This window comes from Anopheles cruzii, chromosome 3 (assembly GCF_943734635.1).
Source record: "Anopheles cruzii chromosome 3, idAnoCruzAS_RS32_06, whole genome shotgun sequence".
NCBI classification, from domain to species: Eukaryota; Metazoa; Arthropoda; class Insecta; order Diptera; family Culicidae; genus Anopheles; species Anopheles cruzii.
In genome coordinates this window covers 30592226-30611582 of record NC_069145.1, presented here as the reverse complement: position 1 = coordinate 30611582, position 19357 = coordinate 30592226, and the positions used below count along the sequence as shown (strand labels likewise).

Genomic DNA, 19357 nt, shown 5'->3' with positions numbered 1-19357 from the left:
GTCGCAATATTTTGCGATGAATCTTTGTATTTTCAGTTCCTTCAGTTTTTTAGTAAGTGAGTCAGTTTATAGCAAGAATCGCACGCACATCTGAACGCTATCTGTTTACCACTTTAATGTTTACAAAATGCACCAGAAATAACAGTTCGTTCTCAAAGAGCTTGACAAGCTTTCACGTTTAAGCTTTTAGCTTCGGAGCTTCTCTAATTGAAAACTGTAATTCCGGCACTTGAGTTTGCCATTTGAGTTTGAGTAGTCAAGTGATTGAGTTTCATTATTGGGGGACATGGTGGACCGTGTTGCGCGCATCCATCAATCGGGCGACTCTCTTGGGACCCCACCGCAGTTGGTTGGGGTGGTCCCAAAGCCAAGTCCACTATCCCGTTTGTTACGATTGCGCCGGCTGCGTTTATCTCAATGGTACCGTTACCGGCGTACCATCCCAGCACAGGCCAAGAACGAGACGCTCCGAGACGCCCGGTGACTAATTAAATTATCAACTAAATTAATCAAAACAAAAACGTATAGTCGGTGGCGTTACACGGCAGCAGCCACGACAGTAGCACAACCCGCAGCAAGACATCATAATCAAGCGAGAGCGCGAGAAACGTTGGACGATGGCCGGGAGCTCGTAACCTGGTACCCGTCCGTCCGGCGTGCACTAATGCTACGTTACATGACAGATTTATTATGATACATCGTCACCCGGCCGCACGGGCCGGCTTATCTCCGGGCCACGCAGAGCCGCAGGGCCGTAGGGTGAGAGGGGGCTGACTCGTAAATTGTGCCCTCCTCAGCGATCGTTCTTGAGAGAGAGAGCTGATGATCTGGACGCCGCGTTTCCGAAGCAAGGCGGGTTCGTCGCCGGTCGCCATTCCAACTCTACAGTTGCTGTTGTTGCTGCGTTGGCTTTGCGGCTTACATATGCTGCCCGTTGCCCGGCCGTAACATGCAGCGAGGGGGATGGATGCGCGTGCGATGATCTGGTTTACGCGATGATCCGAAAACCGATACCGTTTGCCAGGCCGGGATCGTTACGACCGAAGGAAGTCGACGGAAGGATTGTGCGCGAGGCGATAAAAATGATAGAGCTAGTAAGTGGTGCGCGAGCGCAGCACAGAAGCGCAGCACGGTTCTGGTGCGCGCGAGAGGAAACATAAGTCAAACGGTGGTCCCCCGTACGAGGCGAACCGGACGACGCGAATGGGGGCTTCAAAACATTTTAATTAATCCTTTATTTATGTTGCCGTGTGTCATTGATGCTCGATGCTCCTCGGAGGGTTCTTGATCTCGATCGATAGGTCGACCATGTTGCGGCAGAGACCCGGCCCGGCAAAGAGCACTAATTGCACGTTGCATGCACCATCGAGACATGATGCTAACAAGATGGCCAAGAACGCTGCGCGAGATGGCCGCGGGATTTTTGGTGGCCCAAAGCTTTCAGCAGCACGCTTCGGCCCATTCATTCCGGCCGAAATGGAAGCAATTAAAACAATCGAAACCGCGCCATGTCGGGGGATTTGTGGTGCGGTGGTGGTGGTGCGGCTTCGACCATAAACCGACGTCTTACGACCATTTGCCGGGCCTCGGGTTTGTTGAGGAATTTGCAGTTTCTTCCGAAACACACACGGGCGCGCGCTCACGCACTCACACACCCTCCCCGGTCAGGAAAGGTCAATGGATCGGGTGTTCGGCATTAAAGCAACATAAGCCCCAACCATTCCAGGCCTTTTTTCGTGCCAGCCGGTCGGCCGAAGGATTTGATTATATAGGAAATGGCGCCATTTTATGGCGCTAAATTTGCTCAGCGCGCCCAACGCGCCTTGCCATTATCGTGGGGGGAGGGCGAGAAACCCTGGAGTGGCCCCGGGAGTGCTTCTGGAGTTTTATGGCCTTCACCGTAATATAGTTAATTTTTCGCTGCCGACTCGCCAGCGGCAGATAGCCCTAATTTAGATCAGCGAAGCGCGAAAAGGATTACACTCCGCACTTAACATCGTCGATTTCCCGGGCCGACGGCGCCCATGAGAAGAGAGCGGAGTGCCTCTCATGGGCCGACACCTGTGCCGTCCGTGTGCAGCTGGATCAAACACACTTTACGATGGGCCTAAGCCTCTGCACTGCGTTTGATTTAGGCACACGAGAACACGCGGCCCACGACAATTATGTTCGACGCAGGCAAACAATTGCCCTCGCCCCGCAACATGTGGCCAACAGGCCACATAAAATTAAGAGATAAAAAAGGAAGAAAAACAAGATCCCCACAACAAAGTTCCCGTCGAACGCGCATTGAGTCCGCGAGAGCGTAACATAAAATGTTTAGTCGATCAAAGAAAATGATCAGCGATTTTGTAGGGAAAAGCGCCGGAGCCACAATCTTAAGATCACCGCCCTCGATCGCTCCCGAAGTCAACCCGCAAAACCCGCACCCCCCCGACCACCGCCGCGTCCGCATCTAATCGTCACTTTTTCTTTCTCCTTTCCCTTTCAGGGCCCCATTCATAAATTGCCCATCGTCGACAGAGAGGGCAATCGTGCGCGCGTACAGTGACTGAGAAAAAGGTGAGTTAGGATCTCTTGGCCCGAGTTGCAGGTTGTTGGGGTTCGCAGGTTGTGGTCAGTGCCCTTTCGAGGAGCAATTTTGTAGCACTTCTGCCAGAGAGCCTGTCGCTGGCGTGCCTTCTGCTTAAGGCCTTGGCGAAGCCTGCAGGATCGCCGGAACCGGATGGTGGTGATTTTCAACCACCCCTCGATCGACGGTTGATCGGTTGACAGATTTGAGCACGATGATGTAATGGCCGCTCCGCAGCGCCGCATTAACAAGGTGCTTCCGATGTTTGGCTCCCACTATCGGAGCCCAGATCGAACCCGGGACATTGATTCGCACACACAGTCAGTCTGCTTCCGGTCCGCGCGACGAATGGCGCGTGGAAAATGGTGCCCACAAAGCTCACGGTGCACGTTAACCGAAGCGCGGACGGGCTCTCCCTCACTCTCACGGGAAGAGATGTAATTGTCAACATCCGTGCGGCTGCGCGCCCACGGCAGACGAAAACGAAACCTCAGAAGACGGTCGCGCAGGGGCGCCCGGGCCTGCCAGCGACATCTGAAGGCGATAATCAGGCGCGGAAAGAGCGATTCCGGTTGGTTATCGATTACGGCAGCCGGTGCCATTGGCTTCCCCAGCCACCGCTCCCATTCCTCACCGGAAGCGTGATAGGCGGGGTGTGTGTGTCTGTGCAGAAAAGGCACATCCCGGTAATCGTTGGTTTCGCATTACATTCGGCCATGGTTGGAATGGCGAATGGTAAAAGGTGCGACCACATCCCGACGGGGTTCGACGTACGGAACACGTCGCGTCTCACGGTTGTAGCTCGAAAAGTACATGGAAAGTCTCACAAAAGTGTGTTTCGATGTTCAAAAGGCAAATTGGTAATTCACAAACAACACACTAACAGGATATCGGCGAAGAATTAAAGGTTGCACAACCTTTCAGAATTCTATCGAAACATAAATTGATAAATTGATTGGGCCATTCCGAGAACGTTTCGTCTTCACGAAACTTTTGGTCAATAAAAGACCAAACTTGGTCACATTGGAAAATAATTTCGAAAGATATTTTAGCCCATTTTTTGTAAAAAATGTTTGTAAATGTTAGAACCTCAAATTGAACGCTTTTCTAACTTGACTCTTACTTGTACTCTTTTGTGGTCTCGAAACGACCAGTCCAAGGGAAACCCAAAGCTTGTGTGGAAGTAGTTGAAAATTAAGTTTAGCGAACTTGAATTCGAATTTTTGGTCTGTAGCAACTCATGTATTTGAAAAACAGAATGTCGCCAAAATCTCGTAAGAAGCGTCGGTAATTCGTGAACAAATGATCAAAATGACATGAAGCAATTAATTTATTATTATTATTAGAACGAACCAACTTATAATTTTGTGCTCAAGTTCATGCACTGTCAGGTTTCGATCTGACGTATTTCGCTTAGAACGATCGAGCCTAACATGAGACAATAAAAGGCGTCATTTGAAGGAAGTTGCCAGTTCCTGAAGATCATGTGGAAATGTTAAATCAATGTCTCATATTGTCATTTTTACGACTTGTTGACCTACGTTCGATGTATTAGACCAAAAAAATTATGTTAAAGTTGGACAAATCTGCCTGAAAACAAAAACTATATTCGACGCTGTCTTTCGTCCCATTTACCAGTACTTGTGGATCAACCCTCAATCGAAACGGTAATTTAGGAGTGCGAACCTCGTTTTTTCCGCTATTAAATTTCTTTCCGACGACAGACATGAAAGTTATTTATTTTGCCACATTTACTTTAATGGCGATGCAATCACCGGAAAATGACATCTTAATGCACAATCCTTCGTCGGTCTCCTTTCCAGCGGTCCTCCCCAAAAAAAAAAAACAAGCCCCAGAACCGGGGCTATTTTTGGGTTTTTCGCCTTCTTTGTCACCTTTCTCCAGGAAACGTGCAAAGAGAGTTGTGTGGCCCGGTGGCCGGGGCGGCTTCGGGTCGAAATTCCAGTCCCGTCCCGGTGAAAGAATGGGAGATCGATTTACCATGCCGCGCATGCCGACCATTCCTCCGCGCGGCCCTAGCAGCTTGGCGTGGCGGTTCGGCTCTCATTAACGCCTCGCCTCTCGGTGCATGGTGCGTGCTGTCCATAATTTCCCAGACCCCTTTGCCCGTCCCGGCGCGGCCCGACCCGTTGGGAACGTGTTCGATTTTTTGGACAAATTTCATGACGGATGAGACCGTGACCAGAAACCGGCAACAGCAAAGCGGAAACCCGTGTGGCAGACAGGTACCGAGGCCGCCGAAGGCTCTGCGTGTAACGGAGCGCGACGGATGGATCAGCGCCAGCCGCCGGGAAGCTTCATCGGTTATGCTTCATTTTCCCGCGCTAGACCCGCGGGAAGGTGATGACGGACCGGACCGGCCCGGACCCCGTTGATGAGCCCTGCGAGCGAAACTTAATAATATTCGTCGGTCTCGCGAGCGATCGAGATCGAGAGTCGCGACGCGGTTCGCTTCGTGCGCCCCGCGTGTTCTGAGCCCCAAAATGGCTCCCTGGCCTCGCTGCGCGTAATTGTAAGGCTCCCCACACACACACACGCGCGGACACGGGTTCGATCCACATACCTTTTAATGAGCGCTCTGCCGGCGGGCTGGTGAGTTGGGGCGTTGAGCGTAAGCGACGAACCCCGCGGCCCGAGAACGATCATCGCATCGCTTGCCTTGCGCATCATCGCACCGCCTTGCAGCGACCGGGCGAAAAGGGCATCGAATCATAACCGAAAACTACAGTTACTTTCGGCTTCGGCACCTCTTAGCGGATCTAACCCAACCGGCCGCTGCCGGCCAATAAATGTAACGCTTCGCTTGGCGCGGCGTAAAAGGTCACGAGAAGGTGGCTTCATAATTTGTACACCCCCCAAACAAGATCGGGGTGCCCGATACTGTTTGGCTGGCTGGTGGCCCCCCTTTTTCCCACTGGTCCCCGGCCAGAACATTCTAATGAGGTGAACGACGGCACGATGCATTTGCAGCAGCCCCCAAGCCCAACAAAGGGCGGTTCCTCTCGTCCGGGCTTTTCTTCCTTTTTCCTCGCTGGGACTCTGGGTCTTAAACGGGCAATCGCGCCCTGGGAGCCTCGCGCGAATGAATGGCAAATGATGAATAATTCATCCCTCGGCAGGCCCAGCATCGACGACCCCACCCGGCTCGGTGCGGGGCTCACGGAGCTCGAAAAACTGTGAACTGTGATTCCGTTTTCTTTCCTCGGGAAAGGGTTCGGGATAGTGCACTACCGGGACCCAGGACCGGGAGCCACCAAGCGGGAGGCACCTAAACGGGGTGTTGGGCGTAATTTCTTCTCATTACGGATGCCACGTTTTTTCGGGTCGACTGTCAATTTGATCTGCATAATTTGCTTTCTTCGAAACGGTCATGGGAAGCGTCGGGAAGGCTCGTTTCTGGGTCGAACGCCCCGTCGAACGATCGATATCGGGCCGCGCGGCGTAACGATGACGATGCAGCAGCCAGCAGCAACCTCCCAGCAACCTACTGACCGCAAGGCATACACACACACGGAGACCAGCAACGAGAGTAAGACAAAATGCCATTCGCCCGAAGCGACACGCGGGCCCGGTGGGGCCAAGAACTTTGTTGTTCTCGTGTCCGCCGTACGCAGTGTGCGCGGCAGCAGCCTCCGATGTACCTCGGATGTACCGTAAATGTAATTTGAAATTATAATGGAAAAGTGCTTCCCCGCACGGCCCGGCCCGGCACAATAATTCGCACCCGGGACGCTCGACGCTGCGTTCTTTATCGGTCGGACCCGGACAGGACAGGACAGGACAGGACAGCAGCAGCAGCAGCATAACGACCCGATGCTCTATGCCCGTTCCCGGGCCGGGGTGCAGAATGTCTCCGCCGCTACCGCTACCACACCGAGCACAAGGGGCGACTCAATCAGTACGGAGCATCTGCCTCTGCCTGGCCGCGCGGATCGTGGTGTGCCGACCGACCACCGTTAGGAACCGGGAACCCGGGGATGATTGCGGCCAGCGAGCGAGAGATTGGAATGATTCGATTATTGAAATATTCTAATGGCCGTTTTCCGGTGGCCGCCGCCGATCGCCGATGCACCCGGTGGTGGTGGTGGCCGCCGCGACGGTCAGATCGTAAATTACACACCCCACCCCGATGGTGGACCGTGGTCCGCGCGCCAAGCCCCATTTATCGCGGATAGTCTCGCGGGCCGCAATCGATCCCTCGCGGCGGCGGCGGCGGCGACGGTGGCTCTGCGTGTTGGCCCACCGTCCCGTTCCGGGCTCTCGGACACACGGAAAACATTTAAATTATCTCCCTCTTAAACGCACCGGGGCTACCGTTCGGGCGGCCCTTCGGACGATTTAGAAGACGTTTCAATACACATAATTATCCGCGCGGCCACACGGCGATTACGCCGGTGAATTCCCGGTGCTGGGCCGGGCACCGGCGCCGACCCGTTTTGGGGGCCCCCGTTCGTGCGCAAAGCATCGCAGCATCGCAGGCGTCCCTCCAAATTAAGCGATCGTTCGGCACCGATACGGAGAGAGAGAGAGCGAGAGAGCGGTGCACGACGGCCGACGACAGCAACAATAAATTCCTGGGGTCCACCAAGGGCCGGGTGTCGCGCGCGGTTCCTTAAAACATTGGCCCCACGCTCTCACTCTCTCCCCCCATCTCTCTCTTTCTCTCTCTGTGGGAGCTTTCAGCGGACGACGCGTCGCAAAACGTGATGAATTTCTATTCGCCCGGCCAAGCGGGATCTTAATTAAAGGACACACGTCCGGGACACGGGTCCCCCCACTGGCGGGCGGGGAGGTCCCGGCCGGGGGTGGTTAGTCGGGTCGCGATCGAGGGGTCGTGCCCGCCGACACCTTATCGAGTGTTGACCGTCAAAACGCCTCGGTCGGGGTCGGCGTCTTCGATTCATTAGGAAGCACCCCGGTGGGGAGATGTGGTGTGGTCGGCACGGCTCCGAACCACCACCACTTCCGGGACGGAGCAGCGCGGAGCGGGGCCAGAAAATCACGACTATTTTACGCGACGCGGTGGCACACAGCACGGCGCGAGGACGATCGGAGGATCGGAATTTGCATTCCCTTCGCGCCGCGGTGAGGCCACGGAAATGTAGCTCACCCCGTGGGATTGCTCTGCGGGTGTGAGGGACCGGGCCATACACGGACACGGACACGGGTAGGGAGGTGGTACTTTTGTGAAATTGATTCCCGGGCGACTCACGTTTATGCTGCGGACTGTGGCGACGACGACGCGCCACACACTTGATCTGGGAGCGTGAATCTTGGTGTTTTTTCTTTTCGTTTTCGTGGATTGTTGGGTGGGTGGTGGTCCTCACCTTTCACTTCGCCGAAAGCCCTTAGCCCCCTCGGTTTGCCAGGCAGAGGCCGAAGTCCAAACGGCCACAAACGAGTGCTCCGAAGGAACGGTTCCTAATTGGAGCTCGACGCCCGAAAGACGTTCCGGATCCTCGCGCGCGAATTGGATCAGAATGTCGAGACCTCCGGGAATTCCGTAGATGGTCATCACATAGAGAGACTACACCCTTCCCCGGGAGACCTGTTGATCAAGGAGTTTTCGTTCCGTCGACAGCTCGAATTAGGTGGCCCAAGGAGATCTTCAAATCACTTCAAAGCATTCGATTACGAATAAGACACCCAACGAAGAAGACACGAGATAATGGCCATAAAATCACTCCCGATATGCCACAGTCGGACTCTGTTTACGCGTGCGATGGATAAGCCTGACTTTTGCCAGCTTCGACCTGAACCCTCGCACCTCCATCGGATTCCTTAAGCGCTCGAATAACTGTTCGAGCCTGATACAGTTACGTTCAGAGAGCCACAAGAACGTCACCATCAACCGGCGTCGCCGTCGGCGAGCGTTCTCGCCCAGACCTCGGCCGTCGATGACAGATCGCCACCCTAACGGTTCCGGAGCCGGCGGCGGTGGCGTTGCTCCATAACTGTTCCATTTATGGGAGGGTCATTTTTGATAAATTAGTCCACGTCCCGGGTGCTGCCTGGGCCAGTCCCAGAACCGACCCATCACGGCATCTCGTTACAAGCTGCCATTGCTATGCTGTCACAGCACAAACGGAACCCCGGAGCGGCGACAGCGAAGAAATTGCAAAAGCAAACCAATCGGTCTGCTAACAAAACAACGTAAACGGATGTGGGCCGGTGGTCGGACGGGTGAGCCAAGCAATCAGTGGCCAGCCGAGGCGAGTTTGTCACTACAAAGTCTGCGCTTGCCTCGCGAAACAATAGACGATTGACTTATCAATCATTTACCACCGAAACCCACTTTTATGCTGCCATGTTTTGTTGTACCGGCGGCCGAGTGTTATGATGGTTCATCACGCAAACGCGGCTGCTGCTGATGGCTGGTGGCGGCGATCGGTGGCGTTTTAATGATGCTTTCCGCGGACCGTAAATGCATTAGAAGTCCGTTTGTGGGTTTATGGGTTTTTTGCGCTCGTGGCACTAACTGGTCCGGTCCGGGACATCCGGGGCCACCAGTCGCGGTGCAGGCCAGTCGTTTTTGCACAGCCCTGTGAGAAAGGGAAAATGGTGGCCCCGCGGCCGGCTGCCTCGGTTGCTGGTTCCACGCACAAAAAGCTCACGGCCCGTGCGCTTTCATCACACCCTGTGTGCTCTCCAGAATCAACTCTCTTTCATTTATTTCCACAGCCCACAGCTTTGTTTCTTTTTTCTGTTTCTGTTTTTTTTTGCTAACCGTTATAATCATCCGAGATCCGGATCCGTCTCTGTGGCAAATAAACACCCCGGGTTTTAATGAAAGTTTTTGCACCACCCTGTTGTTTCACACGACGACGGCGGTGGCGGTGGTGCTCGCGATCTCCCGTGTTCTAATTCCCATGAGACTCATTCATGGTGCCCAAGGGCAGAGACGCCAACGCCGTCGACGTCAGGTCTCCGCGCGATATCGCGAAGCGAGCGAACACGGATCGAAGAAATCGAAACACGGCCAACGGCCACTGGGTCGGTCTGCTCGGTCCGATCGGTCGGTTGGTCGGTCGGTCCGTCGGTCGGACCCATTCAAATCGGCCTATCGGCTGATCTTCCGCCGTGAAACTGAACCCTGCGCGGTGAGTTTGTTTTTTGAGGATTTCCGGGCCGGTCCCGGGAGTGGAATCATGCCGATTGCTACTTGTTGCTTGCCTTCACGACCCACGACAGCGCGAAGACCAACGCTGCTTCTTAAAAGCGGTGGAACCCGATAAAAACCGCATCGCCCTCGGGCGCGTCGTATCGGGAGCTGGAAATCTTTCGCCCGGCACATTTCCCGGCTTTCCAGACCCGGTGTGCCGGTGTGCCGGTTGGCCAGCGGCCGAGGTTCTTTAGCCGCACCGTACAGAGAGCACCGAGCACCGAGGTCTAGGTGCCCTTTGCCGGAGTTTCTCTCGGTTAGTGTGTCAAGTGAAAAGTCTCAATCGAAGATGTCGTTTAATTATTCACCTCATCGCCTTGCCGATCACCTTTCCGTTCCTTTTTTTCTTTTGGGCTGGTGACCCTCGCGAACCATAAAGTAGCCGTGCTGAATGGTAGAGCACACTAATTGCAGCTGCAAAAGCTCGCCTCTGCACAGGGATGCGCTTTCCCACCGGCCGGCAGTTGGGGCGCCAGCCGATGATCGATGGAGAAGATTCTCTCTCTCTCTGTGGCCTTCCGTGCCAGAAAGGTCACCGGCAGACGGGGGTTCGACCGGAGCCCATTATGCAAATGCAAATGGTAATGCAGAGAGTGATCTTACCGATGACCTACCGACCGTGGGCTTGAGCATAGAACAAACAAACTACTGCTGCAAACAACAGCACCGTCCAGCGGTCAGTAATTTTCGATGGCGGCGCTAAGATGGCGTTATGCTTTTGAAAGTCCACAACATTAGCATGATGTTCCTAGTGGCCACTTATGCTTTTTGAAGAATATAATTTATGTAACCGTTGAAGAAGGTAAATTTGGCCCAAAAAATGTGCTGTTTAACACGAGATATATCACCGTTTTCAATAGGGTGAAAAATAGGGTCAGCTACTGTGGACATAGTCAGTAGACTTAGTCAGCCGTGGTGGACATATGACCAAAATTATTTTTCAAAAAAAGAAAGCTTTGAATGCACCTTTCAAATAAAAGTTCAAACGTCGAAAAATATTAAGCCGTTTGATTTTAATAACCAAATAAATGTAAATCTAGTGTTAATGTCGGACCCGGGACTTACGGACCCTAATGTCTACGGTGATACGGTTAGCGAGAAAGCTGGCTGCCCAAAACGAAGACGTTTTCAGGCCCAAACCTAACGCAGCGTACGGATTCTAAATGAGATGCAGCACATCCTCCGCTCGATTAATGGCCGGGATAGGAATGCCAAAACTGCGATACCGAGCGTGTAGCGCAAACATTAGCTAATCCTTCCGACACCTGGCCCGGGCGACTGGACCACAGCAACACACGGTGGCGCTGCTGCCTAACGAATGTGCATTTCTTTCCCCATGGCATCGCCGTTCCTGCCAGAGGCCGGAATAATTAGAACATGGCATTCATTAGCACCCAGCTCGCTGCCAGGCAGGCTCGGGCCGTCCTCGAGAGTGGGCGCGCGCATGAGCAAGCATTAAAGGAAGGCGCTAGGTGCTATCGGTAGCGCTCTATTAGCACACACATACACACACACGGGGGTGCACGCGCGCGCCCAGGATACGTTACGACACCACCGGCAAGCATGATTGCTATCGAGAATGTTTCAATAAGCAGGTTGTAACGCGGCACAACGGGAATTAGTGCTTATCGGGAGGCCCGATCTCCTGGCGGCGGGGTGGTTTCCCCCCACGGGCCCCTCCGATTCCTCGCCCCGGACAACAACTTTGTTGTCCCGGGCTAACGGGACGTGAAGGGTTACACATCTTCCGGCAGCCGACCGACCTGCCGTTGGTTTCGGCACGCGAACATCTGAAATTCTTCTGCAACGTCGAAGGAAGGGTCCGTTCTTTTTCCCTGGACCCAGCATCCAGGACCGACATCGTTCGCGCCGTATCATCCTTGCACTGTGTAGCGCCGGCGCACCGTGACGCTGTGGCCCCGAAACGGCGGTTCGTCTCTTGCGCGAGCGTTGAACTCTTTCGTCCAAAGACGGGACCCAAAAACAACGCCAAGAGCCGTCGTGTTGAAGCCTCAGAGAAGCGGTCACTTTTATTTTCAATCCAGGGGTGGTCGTTGTTGTTGTTGTTGCCGTTCGGAGTTCGGACGTCAAGGTCGATTTGCTTTTATTCGGTTGAACTTGTCGAATTTCTGTTCATCATCCATCATCATGCTGTCGAGCTTCGTGAGCCTCCGCCGTTCCTTCGTCTTCTAGAATTCGCGCATCCACTTCAACAACCTGAAGATCTTTTATTGAGTTGCTTTTGCAGCTGAGAGATCCACTTCACTTTTTATTTTCTCGAGCTTCTTCTCGAGAGCCCCACCACAGCGCCATTGTTGCCTATTGTTGATATTGTGTTCGCACTCGCGATCACTATCCTTGCGAAGCGATCCCTCAATCTCATTAGCTCCCCAATCCCCGGCCCGGCGGCGAAAGATCCTGGCCCGGGGCGGACGCGCCCATCCACAACGATCTTTATCTCCACATCGCTCCCTTTCTCTCTTTCTTTATCTGTCAATCTGTGTTTCGTTCCTTCTCTCCTTCTAACGATGATATAATAACTCCTTAGATATCGTTACTTCTGGATCGGACCTAGTGATGCCCGAGCGGGCGCACTTCGCGATGGGTTCAATAAACCGGGTTTGTTATGATTTCTTCAAGCCCCGAGGGCGAGCCAACATTATTTTGTTATTGTTCCACCATCCACCCATTCTTTGTTGTATTGTTGCCCTTTGCTCGCCGTTTTTTTTTTCGCCATTGATTCGCGTAATGAAGACACGCCCGCCGTTACGCCGTTATGCGTACTTGTCCCAAAAACCCCCCGAACACCAACGCAACCCGATGACCATTGACCGTTGAGAAGTTGAGGCTAAAACCGACCGAACAAAAACCATAATCGCTAAAAATCCACGACGACGACGGGCAACCGAGAACGGGGGCTGATGTGCTACGCTTATCCACCGTTCGGACCTGCCGAACCGAACCTGATGATGATGATGACTGGGTTGGCGGCCCGTGAGCCCGTGCCCGAAGGTCATTAGCCTTGACACTGGAAGGCAGGCGGGCGGGCGGGCCGGGAGGCAGCCCACCCGACACGACAGGTCGCAAGGTGTTACGGATCTGCCAGACACACACACGCGCACACAGCGCGTCAGTGTTGTCCAGGCCGCCGAACCCGGCCGGCCATCCAAAGCGCAAGCTCTGGAATGTGTCCGCTAATAGGTTCTACCTTTTTGCTCCGTCCTCTCCTCCTGCGGCGGCCCGGTTGGAGCCCGCGTTGATTTATTTACACATTTTTTAAGGTTTTTCCTTCATTTTTCTCGCTTGTTTTCCGACGTCGTCGCCGTCGTCGTGATGTGCAGTCGGTCGCGACATCATATCGTGCGCTCCGCTCTGCGCGTCCGCAGCAGTGACCAACCTTTTTTAATGTCCTCTCGGAGAACTGTTGCCGGTTGGAACTGTTTGTGTGTGTTTTTGTTTGTCCTTCTACGATGATGAACCTTCGGGCGGAGCCGGAGTTCGCACGCCGTTGTCTGCCAAAGGACAGCGCGACAGAGAGCGTAGCTTCCCATTTTTCGTTGCAAATTAACAGAAGCCATTTTTATGTTTGGCAATAAACACCGAGGCGCCGGAATCCTCGACGCACCATTTTCGTGAGCCGACGCGGCATTCGATCCTGTGTCCCAATCACCCTCCAGGTGAAGTGCCCCAACTTGGGTTCTCAGGCGTTTACAAGTTGAACTTAATAAAAACACGTTGACACGTTTTAAACTTGATTGCTCAACTCCGCGCGTCATGGTTGACCGGTTGCGCCGCGCGCCGATACTCGATTTTGCGTTACGTGGGGTTAGATGGCGTTACACTGCCACCTTTGACTCGAACTGATTAAAATCCCGCCAGGAGCTGATGTTGCTCCAGGCGTACTGGAGAACTTCAGGAATAAAAAGACCTTTATGCTTCGAAGTTCGTCTTCACAATAAATCTCCCCGTCGACTTTATTTCTCCTTTCTTGTTTATAGTCAGATGCCAATTTCGCGGCTCAAACATACCAACGAACTCTGTTCCAGCGATAACGTACGCTTTAGTTTTAATTGCCCTTATTTGGTCCAAAATTTAAGATGCCTCGTCCACTTCGTCGGCATGCTGTCAATCGATGCTTTATCACCTCAAAAAAACTCTTTCGGCCGTTGCTCGATTTCGTTGTACTGTTGTACTGCATCTTGAGTTTTATCGGGTTCTTCTAGCCCTTCGACTCATTTCCTTCTGTTGAGCTCTTTCAAGAATAAGCCGATTTGATATTCGTTCAATTTGGATTGGAACCAGCTGCAATAGTTGGGTGCGTTGTATAAGGTTTCGAATCTGTTTTGGGTCGCATGCTGATAGCGGGTCCCCTTTGCATTGCTGGATAGAATTCGTGGCTTGCCTTGGGCTCTTCACATGCAGGGCCTTTCGCTCCCAGCGGACCATAAAACGTGCGCGTGTGTGTGCCGGTTATAATTAAACTCATTCGACGCACATACTTGAAAAGCGAAAAGCGAAAATCCACTTTACACTGAAACCGAAACGTCAATAAATGATGATTTATTAGCCCCGACGGGAGCGCCCTCCGTTGACATTCGTTGACCGACATCCGGTGTGCGTCACAGGACTCACTGGTGCGCGCCTGACCTTCCTGTGTGTCCTGGTGTGGTCGGCCAGGGTAGTGGAATTATTTAAAAGGACAATGGTCCGGGCCACATAAAATGTTTATGCTCCGGGCGCTTTGCGCGAACAAGTTATTTGCTACAGAAACAAATAACTCTCGCTCCGTGGGGAGCTCCATGGCTCTCCACCGGGTTGCGCCGCCCGAAGTGCTTCGTGTCGCGGCGTCGGTTTGGGAATTTGTTTTCTTTAATTCGTTCGCCGCCCCGCGAGCCATCCATATCTTAACCCCGGCTTCCGGGGTGGGGTCAAACCGATTAATCAGCCAGTTAACGAATATGCCGACCCGGCTCCGGAGCCGGCCCGAGGGGCCGCGTCCATCTCCGTCCGTCACGAACATCGTGGGCCGACCAGAAGACCCAACGACCCGATCGAACAACAATCGAAACTCGGCCACCGGGAGCCACGGGTTGGTTCCACGGGTTGGTGTATCAAAACACCAAGCAGGAGAGGCCCTTATCAAGCTGCTGCGACCCCCCAACGCCCCTCGTTCGCTTGGGCAAACATGCCACGCAGTCGCACCATGTTCGGCGCCCGCGTTTGTTGTCACGCTTTCGCCGTGGCCCAACAATGTTGCCGAGCCGAATTGTGACAATAGGAGGCGTGCGGGCGCGTGGAGGGACCGAGGCGGGACCATCTAGGCCACAGGTGCCTTCGGGGCGTACAGTTGGCGCACGAGACCCGAGCCCCGGCACCCTGTGTTGGAAAGCGTGCGGCGTTCTTGGGCCACGCCACGCAACCTGGGTTAATCTTGGGCCGCGGCCGCCTCCTTTTCTATGCTGGCCACCCATCGGAGTGGGCCGCCGTGAAGGGGCCGCCGTGGGCTACTGAAAATATTATTTGCATTCATAATAATCTCGCTAGCGTTCAGATTCAGAGCGCTCCGTTCGGGGGTCCTCAGGGAGTCCTCATGCTTTGTTTTCGAGTGGTCGGCGTTAAGTGGAGCGACCCCAAGCCACCCGAGATCGACGTCCATTTGTTACTTTGTCCCGATTCGAGACCCGATGGCGACAGAGAGCATTATGTTCAGAGGGCCGCCATGTGCTGAGCTCCGTCATCAGGCATCGCTGTACATTACGTCAATTACCTGGGCCTTCGGTCGGTCCGGAGGGACCCAGAATTTCCCCTAATGCGTCGGTTGCACCGCCCCGGAGGTCCTTTACCACCGGCGTCAGGGTCAGTGCCCTGGTCGGGCCAGTTGAGCAATCAATTAGCGCCGCCGCCGTGTTGAAAACCTTTGCCTACGAATCGTCGCACTCGGGCGCACTTCATTAAAGCCTCGGTGGCCAGCAGGCCTCGCAGAGAAACCCCTCCTCGTTCCCGGGCGATTCCCGGTTCGGCATCGGCCCAACATGGGCGGTGGCGGTGTTTGGAAACAAATCGAACCAAACCTTGGCTTGCGATGTCAACTAGCTGGCTCACGACCAGGCGTTCCCGGTTTGGGAGCACTCTCCCCCGCTCGCAGGAGCACGCGACATAAAATGGCGACACGAAACAGGTCCAGCCAACTAGGCGTCCCCTATCCGAGATGGAGCTTCATATTTGTAGCCCACCGTAGCCGGGTTTATACAATTTTGAATAGCCAGACCCACCACGTAAGCACACCCAAAAGACAGAGCCCGGCCCGGAGAGACACGTCGTGGCCAATGTCACGCGCTGGAGCTGGGGAGCGGAGTCGCTCCCAGATCAGGCCGGTCGGCACTTTTCCGGATGGGTAGAGGATAAATTGGCCAATAGTAAACCATTTGCCGCCAGAAGGGCTCGGAATCGCTCGAGAAAAGGGCAGCCGGAGCCCACAGGACCCTAGCCAGCCGTGTGCCAAATCGGGCGCTTTGCATAAAAATATATTGTTCCCAATTTGGCCACGGGACTGGTTCGCGAATTACGTGCAAATGTGCTCGCAACTGTCAACGTGGCTGGCCCTTGCGCGTAGTTCTACTGGGGTGTTCATTAAGTTCGTAGCCTCGATAACGAGCCTAATTTGTTTATATTGGTACACTATAATTTCTATACTATACTATACTATAACCAATATTTTGAGTGAAGTTTTGAGTTCCTGAAAGCTGTTTGCACAATGGGTGCCACATTCGTTAAAAATGGAACAAAAACGCTTTCTCAGCAACATTTAGAACGTTTTCGGATTTTTTGCATTGAATCATAACTATGGATGAGGCTTAGGTCTATCACTATGATCCTGTATCAAAACAAGTGACTAAGGAGTGGTGTGAACCTGGTTCTTCGGCCCCGAAACGAGTTCGTATCCAGAAATCGCCCAAAAAGGTGTTCAGTTGCATCAGTTTTGTGAGATCAACGTAATTTTGTTAGCGGATTACTTGCAAACTGGTAAAACAATAAACTTTGATTATTCTTGTAACCTTTTAGACCTACTGAAAGTGAAAATTTGTGAAAAAGACCCGGTTTGAAGAAGAAAAACATCCTCTTTCATCAAGGCAATGCACCCTATTACAAGAGCATTTTTAAAATGGTAAAAATCCATGAATTAAAGTTCGAATTGTTGGAGTATCCAACGTATTCACTAGATTTGGCCCCAAGTGACATCCATCTGTTTTCAGACCCAAAAAAAATCATGCGTGAATAGCGATTTTCATCGACGACGTCATAACATAGCGATGACGTCATAACAGCTGCGGAAGCATATTTTGAAACCTTTCCAGTGTTTCACTTCGGGGATGAAATTTATAAACTTGAATCTCCTCGGAACAAGTGTTTTGATGTTCAGAAAGGCCATACTGAACAATAAAGTTTATTTCAAACCGTAAAAATGTATTTTTCTAATCGAAGCTACGAACTTATTGAACAACCTAGTATACTACGATCAAACCACCCGGAGACCACCCGTTTCAGTAGCGAAATACTTAAATGAGAGGCCGGTGACATGTACATAATTGAAGCGAACACCGAACATGACCCCGAAACATGATGCTGTGAGTCGCGAGTGGAACAACACTCGGCTGTCAACGGGCGGACGACTTGTCAACGGACACAGTTATGAGCGTGAGCCTGATATTCTCCCTTCATTTTCTTGTTCCCTTCCCGCCGCCCAGGTATTAAGCGAAAGGTAAACATCATGCTGCTGCCGAGATCGTTACGTTCGGTGCTGCTGACGTGCCTGCTCCTAGCGTCGGCCTCCCCGAGCATAGACGGGGCCAAGCGACGGTCCCGGCTGGACCTGCCCATCTCGAAGCCGGCCGACGCACCGCTCGAGGACAACCTGGCGACCGCGTCCGGATCTGAGCCGGCGTTCGAGCGTGTCGAAGCACCGGCCGCCGCCGCCGTTGCCGGGCCCGTGCCCGCTCCCGCCCCGGCACCCGCCGTCGCCGCCGCGCCAGCGTCCGGTCCCGGCACTTCCACCGAAACCGATTCCGGGTCGGCTAACGCGAGCGGAAGCGGAAGCTCCGAGAACAGCAGCCAGATGATCGACGAGTACTCGGACGAGGAGTGCGATCCGGACTTTATCGCCTTCGAGCTGGTCACCGGGTAAGTATGGCCGGCCTCGAGGCCGTTAGTGGCCACCGAGCTAACCACCACTCCGCTTTCCCGCAGTTACGTGTTTTCCGCACCGAACAAGCTGCTCGACTCGATGCCGGGCACGCTGATGCTGACCGACTGTCTCGAGGCCTGTCAGAACAACGACTCCTGCGCGTCCGTCAACTACGAGACCGGGCTCTGCGTGCTGTTCTCGTCCAACTCGGACAAATTGCCAGGTGAGTTTTCCCGGCGGAAGACCGCCACGAGCGGCACAGGTTGTTGGTGCAGTGCGAACGCTTCTGGAACGATCCAAACGATCCGATGATCGATTGATTGATCTCCGGGTCAGGCTGCAGGAGGGTGGCGAGAAGGGGGGTTGCTCAAGATGGATCACTTTCTTCCCGTGCCGCCGCCGCCGACGACGGACGGACAGGCCGGCGATGTGCCGAATCGGAAAATCGGTCCCCAGACACGGCAGTCGCCGCCGTCATCGTCGTGTAGGGATCGTTGGCCGGCCTCTGGGGGGTCTCTTAGGCTCTCTCCCGTCTATAGTCCGTGCGCTGAACAATTGATGCAGCCGGCCGGCTGGCCACACGATTCGATCGATGCTCTCGTTTGATAGCCACAGCCAGGGCTAAATGTGAGTTGAATGATGTCAGGAAAGGTTAAAGATATGGCCGGGGTCTGCTCGGGATCTTGCGGGCCCCCTTTGGACCGGACGGACACAACACAACGGAGGGGGGGAGCATCGGGAGCGGGAGTCGGCGCGGAAAGCTTCCTCGTTTGCCGGGCCGCGGCGCGGCTAATCGAAAAGCAATTAACCTGATCAAATTAACAATCGTTGATCGCGTACCGACGGGTGGACCACCCATTACGGGGCCCTTAAAACTGACCCCACCCACCCGTTTACCCCCGGGTGACCCCGTGCGTCGTCGTGCCACGGTATCAGTGTTCTTACACCCAGGGCCAAGGGTTCATAAAAATCAAGCTAGATAAAGGGCCAAAAATCGCATATTGTTAGTGGCGGAGAAGAAAGGCGAATTAAAATTTACTACCGATTCGCGGCGCAGATTGGCTGGTGGTGGTGCGCGTCCCTCGGGAAGCAAGATCTAAGATCCCCCGGGGGGGTGTCCCAAGGGAACGAAAAAAAAAATCTTCCCGTTTGTCTCGGCCCATGTTGTCGGGGGGTCATTAACTGATGCTTCAACACTTCTCGCAACTGGTCGGTGCGGAATCTGGCAGGGGACAGGACGGACAGCAACAACCGGGCTCGGTTCCGATCGGTTCCCAGCTATTCCCATCACGGGCATCGCAAGCGCATGCCGAGAAAGCGCCGAGTCCCCGGAAGATGGATGGAAGATTCTTCTCCCATATAGGAAATCGTGATGCTTTCGACGTGACACAGATTCGACCATTGCTCCGACCCCGCCACG

At 53.8% G+C, this 19357-nt stretch overlaps 1 protein-coding gene across 1 annotated transcript in view; it reads left to right on the top strand.

Annotated features, from left to right (window-relative positions):
• Nucleotides 1-17359: 17359 nt before the first annotated feature.
• Nucleotides 17360-19357, top strand: part of LOC128270205 (uncharacterized) — a 25697-nt gene continuing 23699 nt past the window's right edge. Inside the window, exons 1-3 of the mRNA XM_053007609.1 lie at nucleotides 17360-17450; nucleotides 17501-17933; nucleotides 18000-18160. Of these exons, the coding sequence (XP_052863569.1) occupies nucleotides 17360-17450; nucleotides 17501-17933; nucleotides 18000-18160 (685 nt within the window). The remainder of the gene's footprint in view (nucleotides 17451-17500; nucleotides 17934-17999; nucleotides 18161-19357) is intronic.